Consider the following 14,259-nt stretch of genomic DNA (forward strand, 5'->3'; position numbering starts at 1 on the left):
GCTCCAGGGTCCCGCCATTCTGCCCAGTCACTGCCCGGCGGGTGAGGCGCCATGGGCGAAGCAGGCAAAGTTTAGAAGATGGACAGCGGCAGAGAATACCTTCTCGAAGGGCTGGGCTTTCTTCCAGCGGAGATCAGGTGAGAGGAGAGCTACTGGATGGATCTGATAACCTGCGTGTTCCCCTCTCGAGGAAGCCCCCATAAAGCTGATGATCAATCAATTCACCAGGAAACTGGAAACTGACCTAGTGCACAGGACATCATGGACACGCTCTCACGGGGAGAGGTTGGGATTAAAGTGGGTTAAAGGTGAAGTTGGATAAATATGACGACTGAAGGACGGAACGTGTCAGTACAGCACAACTCTGGTGGAACAGAGGGTCAAATGACCTGCTCCTTTCCTTGGGTAATCTCGAGCTGTGCGAGTCTATGGAATCGATGCGCTACAATGCGGAGAATCATATTCTGCACTCAGTATCTTCCCATTTGGTCTATCTATTGTACTTGGATGTATTTATGTATAACATTATCCGATCTGATTGGATAGCATGCTAAACAAAGCGTTTCACTGTGCAGTACCTTGGTACACATGACAATAAGAACAAATCTAAATCTTACTGCATCGACGCACATACACTGGGCGTGTCAGTACAGCACAACCACTATAGTGGTGCAGCGGTAGAGTTGCTGCCTCACAGCGCCTGAAACCCTGACTACGGGTGCTGTCTCTAGGGAGTTTGTACGTTCTCCCTGTGACCGTGTGGGTTTCCTCCGAGCGCTCCGGTTTCCTCCCAAACTCCAAAGATCCATGGGTAAGTTAATTGGCTTCGGTAAAATTTGTAAATTGTCCCCAGTGAGTAGGACATTGTTAGTGTACCGGGGTAATCGCTGATTGGCGCGGACTCGGTGGACAGGAGAGTCCGTTTCCGTGGTGCATCTCTTCAGTCTAATACAATAGACAATAGGTGCAGGAGTAGGCCATTCAGCCCTTCGAGCCAGCACCGCCATTCAATGCGATCATGGCTGATCACTCTCAATCAGTACCCCGTTCCTGCCTTCTCCCCATACCCCCTCATTCCGCTATCCTTAAGAGCTCTATCCAGCTCTCTCTTGAAAGCATCCAACGAACTGGCCTCCACTGCCTTCTGAGGCAGAGAATTCCACACCTTCACCACTCTCTGACTGAAAACGTTCTTCCTCATCTCCGTTCTAAATGGCCTACCCCTTATTCTTAAACTGTGGCCCCTTGTTCTGGACTCGCCCAACATTGGGAACATGTTTCCTGCCTCTAATGTGTCCAATCCCCTAATTATCTTATATGTTTCAATAAGATCCCCCCTCATCCTTCTAAATTCCAGTGCATACAAGCCCAATCGCTCCAGCCTTTCAACATACGGTAAAGTCTAAGTCTTCGGGTAAAATACTTGTGATCGAGGAGGCTTGTTTTGGGAATGTTCGTTAAAAAGTACAAGCAGCACAAGAGCTCGTCCAGCTTCAATTTGGTGATTTTCTGTGGAGCTGTGTTTAGAGGTTCCCTGAATCCACAGAACCGTGACTGCCTTTTGATCCCAGTCCCCCCTCGCCCGCCTCCCTGAACCCCGTTGCAATTCACCCTGTGGCGACGACACTGCTGGGATCAGCCAGACGGTAATCACCTTGAATGAGGAGCATCTTCAACACAGGGGTGCTTTGGTCCAGCAGTATAGTCTGTCCCTTGGTGATCACGACCAGTGAGCCTCTCTCAGGGGGAGACAGTCCTCCCCACGTGAACCGTGATGACCACACGTCTACGTAGTAGAAATGTGCAAAGTCCTACCGAAAGTAATGAACAATAGATGGTATACGGAAACGAGAACAGAACGAGGCCATTCAAGTCAACATTATTATCACATGTACACAAAGGCAAAAGTGCAATGAAAAATCTCCTCGCCTGTTCTGCGATTTATTAATATATTAGCCGATCTTCTACCTGAACAGCATTTCTCTTGATATTACCCATGGATATCACATCTTCCTCTTCAAACTCCGATGAGCTTTTATATTGAGCTTCGAAACTCCGATGAGCTCCCAAAAAAGACAAAATACCCATCTTCCTGATGTCCAAAATTCCAATTTATTTGCACTGGATCAACGATGTACATGAGGGTCTAACCCCACCCCTTCATACCTCTCCAATCATCCTCCCCCCCTCCCTCCGTCCTCCCTCCCCCCCCCCCCCCCCCCCCATACTCTCAGAGTGTCGGTGTCTTTCAATGAACATGTGTTCCCTTACCAGTTTAGCGATGCCATTTCCCCCTACGTTAACCTTGACTTCGGTCTTCTGTGAAGGGGACTGTGCCCCAGTGATGCAAAGAATGTAGGTGTCGTTCACAAACCGGATCTCACAGGCAGCTTCAGCGACAGTAACAGAAGTCTCATTTGCGCTAAAAGCACAAGTGTAAGCATTTATTTTGGAGGATTAGATCTACAGGTGAGCAATGCCGCTTCAGCCTGGGGTAGTGGTAATGGTACCATGTACTTTATTTTCATCTATTCATTTATTGAGATCAGGATATCACTGGCGAAGCCAGCATTTATTGCCCATCCCAAATTACTCGAGCATTGGTGGAGAACTGCTCCCTGGTGCTTCAGATGTAGACCGCCCTGTATGCTATGGGACAGGGAGCTCAGCAGCGATGAAATAAACAGTGATACATTTCCAAGTCAGGACAGTGTCTGACAAGAGGGGGAGCCGTGGGGTGGTGGTCCTCTCGTGTGTGCGTAGCGTAGAGGTCATGGGTTTGCGGGTTCTGTGAGAGTACCCTGGGCGAGTGCATTTGTACTGCAGTGCATTTGTAGACAATACACAGTGCAGATACTGTATTCCAATGGTGGGGGGAGGAGGTCTTAATGGTGATGGATGGAGTACTAAACAAGTAGCCTCAAGTACAACAAACAAAATTGGACCGTAAAAGTATTTGCAGGATTGACAGGTTATTGCGAATGGCATCCAATTGGATTAGGTTTTTGACTCACCTGAAGCCTGCTCCCGTGATGGTCAGTTTGGTGCCTCCTGCTGTGCCACCTCGTCTGGGCTCGATGCCAGTCACCACGGGGGTCAAAGCTGATGCGTAGGTGAAAGCACTGGGTAGTTGGCTTAAAGCTTCACTATTCACCACAGTCACATTGCACACCTGCTCAGGTCCAGTTCCTAGACAGCCAGGTGTCACAGGGTCAGTCTGAGTCAGTGGTCTAACTTAAATAATCGTCTCTCTTCTCCAACTAAAAGTATCTTGTGACAGAAACAGTAAGATGAGGGCATTTGGGACAGAATGCTTGGGACTTCCCACTTACCTGCTCCAGCTTTATGAAATGTGGAAGAATACAGAATAAAACACCCCTTCACTCAGAGGTTGATGCGGTTCGAGGGACTGAGTAGCATTGGTGCGTTCTCACCTGCTGTGTAACTGAACCAGCACATAGCGGCGACACCAACAAACACCCAATGCATATTCCTGCTGCACATTCCTGCTGCACTCTCCACCTCAGATAATAATAATAATAATAATACATTTTATTTATATAGCGCTTTTCATATACTCAAAGACGCTTTACAGAGATTTTGAGAACATAGGGGAAATGAATAAATAGATAAATAAGTAAATAAATAAATGAACAGAGAAAGGAGACAGAAGGTGAGGTGATCTTCAGTGGTTGAAGGCCTCGATGCACTCTGTGCACTACAGTTCTGATGGAGGAAATAGCTGATACTGGCGTTGACAGTGGGCTAAAATGTTCGATTAGTTGATCTCACTATCTCTTCAATGCAAATCAGCAGGTTTTGGACAAGTGTAAATCCAGAACTTTAAACATAATACTTGGACTGGCATTCTGGTGTGGTATTGTGTGCCACACTATCGGAGAGCAGTATTGGGGAAACTTTAACATATAACATATATAACATATAACAACTACAGCATGGAAACAGGCCTGTCCGGCCCTACCAGTCCACGCCGACCATTTTCCCTGACCTAGTCTCATCTACCTGCACTCAGACCATAACCCTCCAATCCCCTCCTATCCATATACCTATCCAATTTACTCTTAAATAATAAAATCGAGCCAGCCTCCACCACTTCCACCGGAAGTCCATTCCATACAGCCACAACCCTCTGAGTAAAGAAATTCCCCCTCATGTTACCCCTAAACCTTTGTCCCTCAATTCTGAAGCTATGTCCCCTTGTTGGAATCTTCCCCACTCTCAAAGGGAAAAGCCTACCCACGTCAACTCTGTCCGTCCCTCTCAAAAATTTAAAAACCTCTATCAAGTCCCCCCTCAACCTTCTACGCTCCAAAGAATAAAGACCCAACCTGTTCAACCTCTCTCTGTAGCCGAAGTGCTGAAACCCAGGCAACATTCTAGTAAATCTCCTCTGCACCCTCTCCATTTTGTCGACATCCTTCCTATAATTTGGCGACCAAAACTGCACACCATACTCCAGATTCGGCCTCACCAATGCCCTGCACAATTTCAACATTACATCCCAACTTCTATACTCGATGCTCTGATTTATAAAGGCAAGCATACCAAACGCCTTCTTCACCACCCTATCCACATGAGATTCCACCTTCAGGGAACAATGCACAGTTATTCCCAGATCCCTCTGTTCCACTGCATTCCTCAATTCCCTACCATTTACCCTGTACGTCCTATTTTGATTTGTCCTACCAAAATGCAGCACCTCACACTTATCAGCATTAAACTCCATCTGCCATCTTTCAGCCCACCCTTCCAAAAGGCCCAAGTCTCTCTGTAGACTTTGAAAATCTACCTCACTATCAATTACTCCACCTATCTTAGTATCATCTGCATATTTACTAATCCAATTTGCCACACCATCATCCAGATCATTAATGTAAATGACAAACAACAGTGGACCCAACACAGATCCTTGGGGCACTCCACTAGACACTGGCCTCCAACCTGACATACAATTGTCAACCGTTACCCTCTGGTATCTCCCATTCAGCTATTGTTGAATCCTCACTATTAATACCCAACGATTTAACCTTCTTAATCAACCTTCCATGTGGAACCTTGTCAAATGCCTTACTGAAGTCCATATAGACAACATCCACAGCCTTGCCCTTATCAATTTCCCTGGTAACCTCTTCAAAAAATTCAAGAAGATTAGTCAAACATGACCTTCCAGGCACAAATCCATGTTGACTGTTTCTAATCAGGCCTTGATTATCCAAATAATTATATATATTGTCCCTAAGTATCTTTTCCATTAATTTTCCCACCACAGACGTCAAACTAATAGGTCTATAATTGCTAGGTTTTCTTTTAGAACCTTTTTTAAACAACGGCACAACATGCGCAATGCGCCAATCTTCCGGCACCATCCCTGTTTCTAATGACGTTTGAAATATTTCCGTCATAGCCCCTGCTATTTCTGCACTAACTTCCCTCAATGTCCTAGGGAATATCCTATCAGGACCTGGAGACTTATCCACTTTTATATTCTTCAAAAGTGTCCGTACCTCCTCTTCTTTAATCCTCCTAATTTCCATCACTACTCTACTTGTTTCGCTTACCTCACATAATTCAATATCCTTCTCCTCGGTAAATACCGAAGAAAAGAAATTGTTTAATATCTCCCCCATTTCTTCCGGCTCAGCACATAGCTGTCCACTCTGACTCTCTAATGGGCCAATTTTATCCCTCACTATCCTTTTGCTATTGACATATCTGTAGAACCCCTTGGGGTTTACTTTTACATTACTTGCCAAAGCAGCCTCATATCTTTTTTTCGCTTTTCTAATTTCCTTCTTAAGATTCCTTTTACATTCTTTATATTCCTCAAGAACCTCATTTACTCCCTGCCGCTTATATTTATTGTATATCTCCCTCTTTTTCCGAACCAAGTGTCCAATTTCCCTGGAAAACCACGGCTCTTTCAAATTATTATTCTTTCCTTTCCACCGAACAGGGACATAAAGACTCTGTACTCTCAAAATTTCACCTTTAAATATCCTCCATTTCTCTATTATATCCTTTTCATAAAACAACAATTTCCATTTCACTCCTTTTAAATCCTTTCTCATCTCCTCAAAATTAGCCTTTCTCCAATCCAAAATCTCAACCCTTGGTCCAGATTTGACCTTCTCCATAATGATATTGAAACTAATGGCATTATGATCACTAGACCCAAAGTGCTCCTCAACACATACCTCCGTCACCTGACCCATCTCATTTCCTAACAGGAGGTCCAACACTGCCCCTTCTCTGGTAGGCACCTCTACGTATTGCTGCAAAAAACTATCCTGCACACATTTTACAAACTCCAAACCATCCAGCCCTTTAACAGAATGTGATTCCCAGTCTATATACGGAAAATTGAAATCACCCACAATCACCACTCTGTGCTTACTACTAATATCTGCTATCTCCTTACATATTTGCTCTTCCAATTCTCGTTCCCTATTTGGCGGTCTATAATACACCCCTATAAGTGTTGCTAAACCTTTCTCATTTCTGAGTTCCACCCAAACAGCCTCCTTAATCGAGCCTTCTAGTCTGTCCTGCCAAAGCACTGCTGTGATATCCTCCCTGACAAGCAATGCAACACCCCCACCTCTTGCCCCTCCGATTCTATCACATCTGAAACAATGAAATCCTGGAATATTTAATTGCCAATCGCAACCCTCCTGCAACCATGTTTCACTGATCGCCACAACATCATACTTCCAGATGTCAATCCAGGCTCTAAGCTCATCCACCTTTCTTACAATGCTCCTAGCATTAAAATATACACATTTAAGGGACCCATCATTTCTTATTCTCAGTTTATTTCTTTTCCCTTCTTTCTCTCCTACATATTGGGTCTGAGTGTTTCCCTTTTCTGCCTCCTGCCTCACACACTGCCTATTAGCTATCTGTGTTTGAGTCCCTCCCCCCAACCGTACTAGTTTAAAGTCTCTGCAGTTATTTTAGCAAATCTCCCCGCCAGGATATTGGTTCCCCTCGGGTTCAGATGCAACCCGTCCTTTTTGTACAGGTCATACTTCCCCCAGAAGAGGTCCCAATGATCCAGAAACTTGAAACCCTGCTCCCTGCACCAGTTCCTGAGCCACGAATTTATCCTCCACCTCACTCCATTCCTATTCTCACTATCGCGTGGCACAGGCAGTAAGCCTGAGATTATTACTTTGGAAGTCCTTTTTTTTAACTCTCTTCCTAGCCCCCTGAATTCTCCTTTCAGGACCTCTTCCCTTATCCTACCTATATTGTTGGTACCTATATGTACCACGACCTCTGGCTCCTCTCCCTCCCCTTTCAGGATATCCTGGACACGCTCAGACACATCCCGGACACCGGCACCAGGGAGGCAAACCACCATCCGGGTCTCCCGACTGCGTCCACAGAAACGCCTATCTGACCCCCTCACTATAGAGTCCCCTATTACTACTGCTCTCCTCTTCCTTTCCCTACCCTTCTGAGCAACAGGGCCGGACTCCTTGCCAGAGGCCCGGGCACCGTCGTTGCCCCCAGGTAGGCTGTCCCCCCCAACAGTACTTAAACAGGAGTACTTATTTCCAAGGGGTACAGCCACCGGGGTACTCCCTAGTCCCTGCCTCTGTTCCTTGCCCCCCCTAACAGTGACCCACTTGTCTACCTCCCGTGGTCTAGGAGTGACCACCTCCCTGTAACTCCTATCTATAACCTCCTCACTCTCCCTGATCAGACGGAGGTCATCAATCTGCCGCTCCAGGTTCCTAATACGGTCCCTTAGGAGCCCCATCTCGTCACACCTGGCGCAGATGTGGATGTCTGGAAGACTATCAGACTCCCAGATTCCCCACATCTGACACCCAGAACAAAAAACTGCCCTGGCAGTCATACTCTCCAAACAAAGCCCCGCGCTCGGTTACTAAACCTACCGCCCGGCCGCTACTCCAACCGCTCCAACCGCCCACCCAAAAGAACTGAGTGATCTCCTGGGAGAGGCGAAAAACCGGATAAAAAACCCAGGCCAATTTGGGAAAAAATCCGGGAAATTCCTCTCCGACCCCAAGCTAGGCGATCGAAACTAGTCCGGGAGATCACACAGGTCTTACTCCTTACTATCCCCACACAATCCCCACACAATCCCCACACACTACTTCCCAAGCAACACAGCTTGGTGCTGCTTGCTACTGCTGCTGCTTGCTGCTGCTTGCTGCTGCTGCTACTGCTGATTGCTGCTGCTGCTGCTGCTGCTACTGCTGATTGCACTGTGAGAAGGGGGAACTCCAAAGACGTACAGGTATGTGGGTTAATTGGCTGGGTAAATGTAAAAAATGTCCCTAGTGGGTGTAGGATAGTGTTAATGTACGGGGATCGCTGGGCGGCGCGGACTTGGTGGGCCGAAAAGACCTGTTTCCGCGCTGTATATATATGATATGATATGATATGTTGAAGAAACGTTGCACGGTGGGAGAAGCTAAACTCAGAACGTGTCACACTATGAGAGGACGGTTGGGGCACTGAGGGTGCGCTACACTGTGTTAGGTGCGGTTTCAAGGGAGTGTCACGCCTTGGGAAGGGCAGTACCGAAGGAAAGCAGGATAGTGGTGAGTCTGAAGAAGGATTAAGACCGGAAACGTCACCTATATCTATTCTACGGAGATGCTGCCTGAGTGTATATCTGTAGTGGTGAAGATGTTCTGCACTGAGGGAGCGACGCTCATCTGAATGGACAGTTCCCGGGGCACTATTCTGAAGAGCAGAGCTGTCCTCCCGGTATCTGAGCCGATGCTCATCCCTCAATCAACACAACCAGAACAAAACACAACTGTTTTGCAACACCGCTCCACTGTCTGCATGAGTCGGCTGCGTGTTTATTTATTGACGCGTTTCCTACACACGCAGTGACAACTCTTCCAAATTGTTTCCTTTGATGCGAGGTCTTTCGGCGGTCACTGAAAAGAGCGGCAAGAGTATGCCTGGCTTCAGCTGTGCAGTTGTGTTATTGAGACTGGCAGAGGGTAGTGAAGTCCAGTGTTGACGGTACAGGACACATGATCATGGTGCAAACAGACCCCTTTAATGCAGTTGAACCGGATTACTTGCCATGTGGAAGAGCCAGGTATGATACCCACCCTTCTGTTTATGCCAACCCATTCTCCCGCGACAGGAATCTCGGGCAATGCGGGTTCCCGGCTGTTTGGTGGCGAACGGTTGTTGGCGAGCAACGAGAAGGAGCTTGTTAGGAAATTTAGTATTTCCCATTGGCCATGAAAGGTAAAGCGTGGATAGGTGAGTTTGACAGTCACGGTGGACAATAGACAATAGACAATAGGTGCAGGAGTAGGCCATTCAGCCCTTCGAGCCAGCACCACCATTCAATGCGATCATGGCTGATCACTATCAATCAGTACCCCGTTCCTGCCTTCTCCCCATACCCCCTCACTCCGCTATCCTTAAGAGCTCTATCCAGCTCTCTCTTGAAAGCATCCAACGAACTGGCCTCCACTGCCTTCTGAGGCAGAGAATTCCACACCTTCACCACCCTCTGACTGAAAAAGTTCTTCCTCATCTCCGTTCTAAATGGCCTACCCCTTATTCTCAAACTGTGGCCCCTTGTTCTGGACTCCCCCAACATTGGGAACATGTTATCTGCCTCTAATGTGTCCAATCCCCTAATTATCTTATATGTTTCAATAAGATCCCCCCTCATCCTTCTAAATTCCAGTGTATACAGTGGAAGAGGGCTCTGCCCAAGCCAGCTGCCTGCCCTTTTTCCGGGGTTACGTCTGCGCCCGGGTGGTGTTGGAGAGGGACTATGTGCTCTCCAGGGGTACCCTGGTGGATTTCCGGGACCGTTGGGCACCGCGGAGGGGTTGGATGCATCCTGGATAGGGATTGTAATATAATTGTATAATAGTTTCATTTGGTATATTTGTTTGTATTGTATTCTGGTGGGGGGGGGGGGGGGTCTGTTTTGTTTTATTGCATTGTAAATATTATTTTAAAACAATTGAATACATTTGTTGATTTAAAAAAAGTGGCCGGGGTGCAGTCTGTGGTGGACTCCCCAGTCTAATGTAAACAGCGGGTGGCGGTAACGTGGCGCTGCGCGTCCTCACCGTTATTAAGTGGCAGGTGGCAGCAGATGCTGCTGGAGTTGGAGGTGGACGGTTCCACTTTGCATTCACCGTCGCATACGAACACCCGCGACCTCTCGCCATCAAACCCTGTGCCCCACACCGTCAGGAGCAGGCCACCGCCGAAGCTGCCTAAGTGCCAAGAGTAGACGCATGGTTAAAACTAGGCTTCGGAAACTGGATCTGTTTTCAGTGTCGTGTCCAATCCGATACTTGGTGCAGCAATTGAAAGGGCGGCCAAGTGACGCAGCGGTAGAGTTGCTGCCTTACAGCGCCAGAGACGGGGTGCTGTCTGAACAAAGTTTGTACGTCCTCCTTGTGATCGCATGGAGTTACTCCGGGTGCTCTGGTTTCCTCCATTATCCCAAACACCTGTGGGTTTGTGGATGAATTGGCTTCTGTAAATTGTCCCTCGTCCATAGAATAGAACTAGTGTTTGGACGATTGTTGGTCGGCACGACCTGGTGGACCAAACGGCACGTTTACGTGCTCTATCACTAAACTAAACTAAACTAAACTACGAGAGACCCAAGTATACGCATGCACAAGTCTTTCCAGGTGGCAGGGCAAGGTCAAGGACATACGGAAGGATGCTAGGCTTTATATATCAGGATAATTCAGGTTAACCTTCTGTTCGGGTTAACTGTGCAAAGAAAACCTGGATAAAACCTACTTTAGGTGCACACAAAACACTGGAGTAATTCAGCGGGTCGGGCAGCATCTCGATCACTATCTACCAACCGGACCTGCTGAGTTACTCCAGTTTTTTTGTGTCTATCTTCGATTTAAACCAGCATCTGCAGTTCCTTCTTACACTGCTTTAGTTGCAGTTTGGAGGACAGAAGCACAACACCAGGAAATCATGACATCCGGGAAGGGTGTGAAAAGAATTCCCTCGAATGGCTCAGGAATGGAGGACTCGCTGCTGGGTTTTTGGATCCGCGACTGGGGTTTACTCCTGGCCCAGGGCGTTGTCATCTCCAGTGAGTTTAAACGTTCTCACGCGGAATATATAGTTTGCCTGGACAAATTAGACAGGCCGGGATTGAATCTGATGGAGTTTAAAAGAGGAAGTGACACATTGATTAAAACAGACGATCCTTTGAGGGCGTTGACCGGGTGGATTTAGAAAGGAGGTTTCACCTTGGGGACATTGAAGAAGTAAGGGGCAACGGTTTAAAAATAAAGGAGGGCATCCAATTAAGACAGGCATGGAAAATGAATATTTCTGATCATGAGTCTTTGGTTCTCCATCTAAGGGTAATGGAAGCAGAGTGTTTGGATATTTGCAAGACAGCAGCAGATAGATTTAGGATAAACAAGGGGTAAAACGTTACTGGCTAAGACAGGATTGTGGAGGTGGTTAAAAACAGAGCAGCCGTGTTCCCATGGAATGACACAGAGGCTTAAGGGCGAGTGGCCGTCTCTTGCTCCTAATTGACAAGTTCAATAACATTTCAAGGATTTGTGCTCGATACATGCCTTCGGTCGGAAAGACAGAGATTATGTTGAGTTGGTATTGAAATAAGAATGCAGCTTCTGCATATCCCCTGGTGGCATGTTTCAGGACAATTGGGTAGGTGCCCCCAGCGTGATGTCCCACAGTACACTCCACGCAGCTCTCGTTAGCCATGGTCACATGGCACAAGATACCATCTATCGAAACCGAGACCTCGGGGGCAAACAATCCCAGACTTTGTCCAACGATAGTAAGTCTCGTTCCGCTTGCACCTAAAACAGGGGAGAGAATTGTTAAAATGCCTCTCGGATTCAATATGGTTCACAGGACACTGCGTAAACATTGGGAACTGACAGCACCAAGATGTGGCGATGAGGTGAAAGAAAGGAGGGAGGCAGGAGCGCACTGGAGCAGAGGCTACACCACCAGACATTGGGCCAACTGGTTTAACTCTGTATACATGTCCTTGAAATACTAACCATTCAGGACATCTGCATTCTGCAATTCACGCCTCCGGCAGGTCCTGGAGGGTGTGATTGCCCAGAGTGAGGGGACACTGGCAGGAATTCAAGCAAAGGTCCAATATATGTAATCTTCCAGAGCAATGGCAGGTGGATGTTAGGCAATGGTAAAGGAGGTGTGGGGGTTTGGGATGGGTACGGTTGGAGTTGGGAAAGGGAGGGATAATTTGTGATTTTATGGTTTGGGGGTGATGTTGTTTGGATAGTGTGCGTTGGCAATGGGTGACGGAGGTTAGGGATGGATCTGGTGGGGTGGAATGGGTCAGGTGATTTCAGTGCTAGTTCTGTGTGACGGAGGATGAGGTGGTTGGGGATGGGTAGAGGTTGGGTGGGATGTGTTTTAGGGTGAGAGAGAATGGAACATGTTGCTGTCTGGTGGATGGTGTGGGTCAAGGGTTTGGTGTCGGCTCTGAGCGAGGGAGGATAGGATGGTTAGGGGAAGGTGGGAATTGGGATGGGGTCAGGGCCGGATTAAGTTAGTGCGGGGCCCGTAGCATATGTTATAAAGGGGCCTTAAATAAGGGACAAGTTGACATCACCGCCCGTGTCTTAGTTTAGTGATAGAGCACGTAAAAAACAGTAGAAAGGACAGACTGTTGGCAAGGCAGCCAGTGGTGGCGACGCCACTCGTGTGAGGGAGAGATAGTTGGGGAAGGATATGGATGGAGTGGGATAGATGGAGAAGGGTGTTGGGTCTGGGTGAGGGGGAATTTGATAGGTGGAGAGTGCTGGATTGGTAATGAAATTACTCCCCAGTGCAAGGGTTCATATTAGACTGGAGATACATGCTCGAGGTTGAAGTTCTGACAAGCACTCACCGGTGGTTGGAGAGATAGCGAGGATGGTGGGAGTCTCCGTCTGGTTACAGGTGAACTCGAGGAGCGGGTACACCGTGGAATGAACTGTAATCTTTACGTTGACGATGCCTGGACCACAGGGTGGGGTGACACACTGGACTTCACCCGGGGTGGTGGTGAGAATACTACAAGGGGAGCCATCGACCAGGACGGTGGTTTCTCCCTGGACAAAGCCGTTGCCCGTGATGGACAAGGTGGTGCCTCCGTTTACGCCTCCTGAAGCTGGCAACAGGGAAGCGGATGCAGCGGTGGTGACCGAAAGCATGTTGCGGGATATACCCTTGTCCGATATCAAAACCCTAAGCTGATGTGCGCCCACGGGCAGCGGTCCCACCGTAGTGTTCAGTCTGCTGTCCGAAACAATGCTAGGTTTAAAGCTGGCGTTGCCCACAAGAATAAAGACCAGCTCGGCACTGTTGCCGAATCCACGGCCGCTTATGGTGATCTCGGTGTAGACGGTGAGCAGGGTGAGCGGGGACACAGCCTGCAAGACAGGAGCGATGCTCGTGTTGTAGGTGAAGCCACAGGAGCCTCGACAGACAGCCGGGTATCCTCGCACCCAAATGCTGACCGACCCACTGGTCTCCATGGAGGGCGACGAATCACAGATGACATGCGTGTAGTTCACCGACACCACTGTGCAAGACACGGCCGCCAGCCACACCTGCACGGCGCTGGGGTCCTGTCCGAAGCCGGAGCCGGTGAGGGTGACCCTGGTGCGGCCTGTGGTGGAGCCCAGGCTGGGGCTCACTCCATCAACGTGAGGGAGCAGGACGAAGCGCCGGCTGAACTCATCCAATGGTGTCGAGATGGCAGAGCCGTGGTTGTGGACTTTCACCGACACTAGGGCTGCCACGCCGATTTCCATCTCTCCCTCCGCATCCACCCGGCACAAGAGTTCGCTCTCTGTATTGTTTTCAACGACGCACAGGCGGTCTCCGACTCGTACCTGGAACAGGCCAGTGTAACGGCATGAGCAATGGCATGAGCAACAGCCTACACTGTCAAACTGTCCCAATCTACACTGTCAAAGTGAACCCCGCGGCCATGCCCTTTAATCTATTGTAGCCCAAACCAGAGAAGAATAAAAGGTTGCTGGGAGAAAGAGGAAGAGAGACATCGTGAGAGAGAAAGAGGGAAATGAAGAGAGGGAAATTACAGAAAGACTGAGGAAGCAAGAGAGAAAAAAGAGAAAGAGGCGAGGGGGGGGGGGGGGGGGGGGGAGGGGAGGGGGAAAGAAAGTGAATGGAGGGAATAAGAGTGGCAGGAAGAGATATAGATAGAAAGAGAGG

At 48.3% G+C, this 14,259-nt stretch overlaps 1 protein-coding gene across 1 annotated transcript in view; it reads right to left on the minus strand.

Annotated features, from left to right (window-relative positions):
* The window catches only part of pkhd1l1.1 (PKHD1 like 1, tandem duplicate 1), a 137,915-nt gene that overhangs the window by 52,739 nt on the left and 70,917 nt on the right, over positions 1-14,259 (minus strand). Inside the window, exons 39-44 of the mRNA XM_078398424.1 lie at positions 12,929-13,916; positions 11,613-11,861; positions 10,113-10,262; positions 3,015-3,189; positions 2,272-2,422; positions 1,655-1,811 (exon numbers count right to left, since the gene is read on the minus strand). Of these exons, the coding sequence (XP_078254550.1) occupies positions 1,655-1,811; positions 2,272-2,422; positions 3,015-3,189; positions 10,113-10,262; positions 11,613-11,861; positions 12,929-13,916 (1,870 nt within the window). The remainder of the gene's footprint in view (positions 1-1,654; positions 1,812-2,271; positions 2,423-3,014; positions 3,190-10,112; positions 10,263-11,612; positions 11,862-12,928; positions 13,917-14,259) is intronic.

The sequence above is a fragment of the Rhinoraja longicauda genome, chromosome 4 (genome assembly GCF_053455715.1).
Source record: "Rhinoraja longicauda isolate Sanriku21f chromosome 4, sRhiLon1.1, whole genome shotgun sequence".
Lineage (NCBI taxonomy): Eukaryota > Metazoa > Chordata > Chondrichthyes > Rajiformes > Arhynchobatidae > Rhinoraja > Rhinoraja longicauda.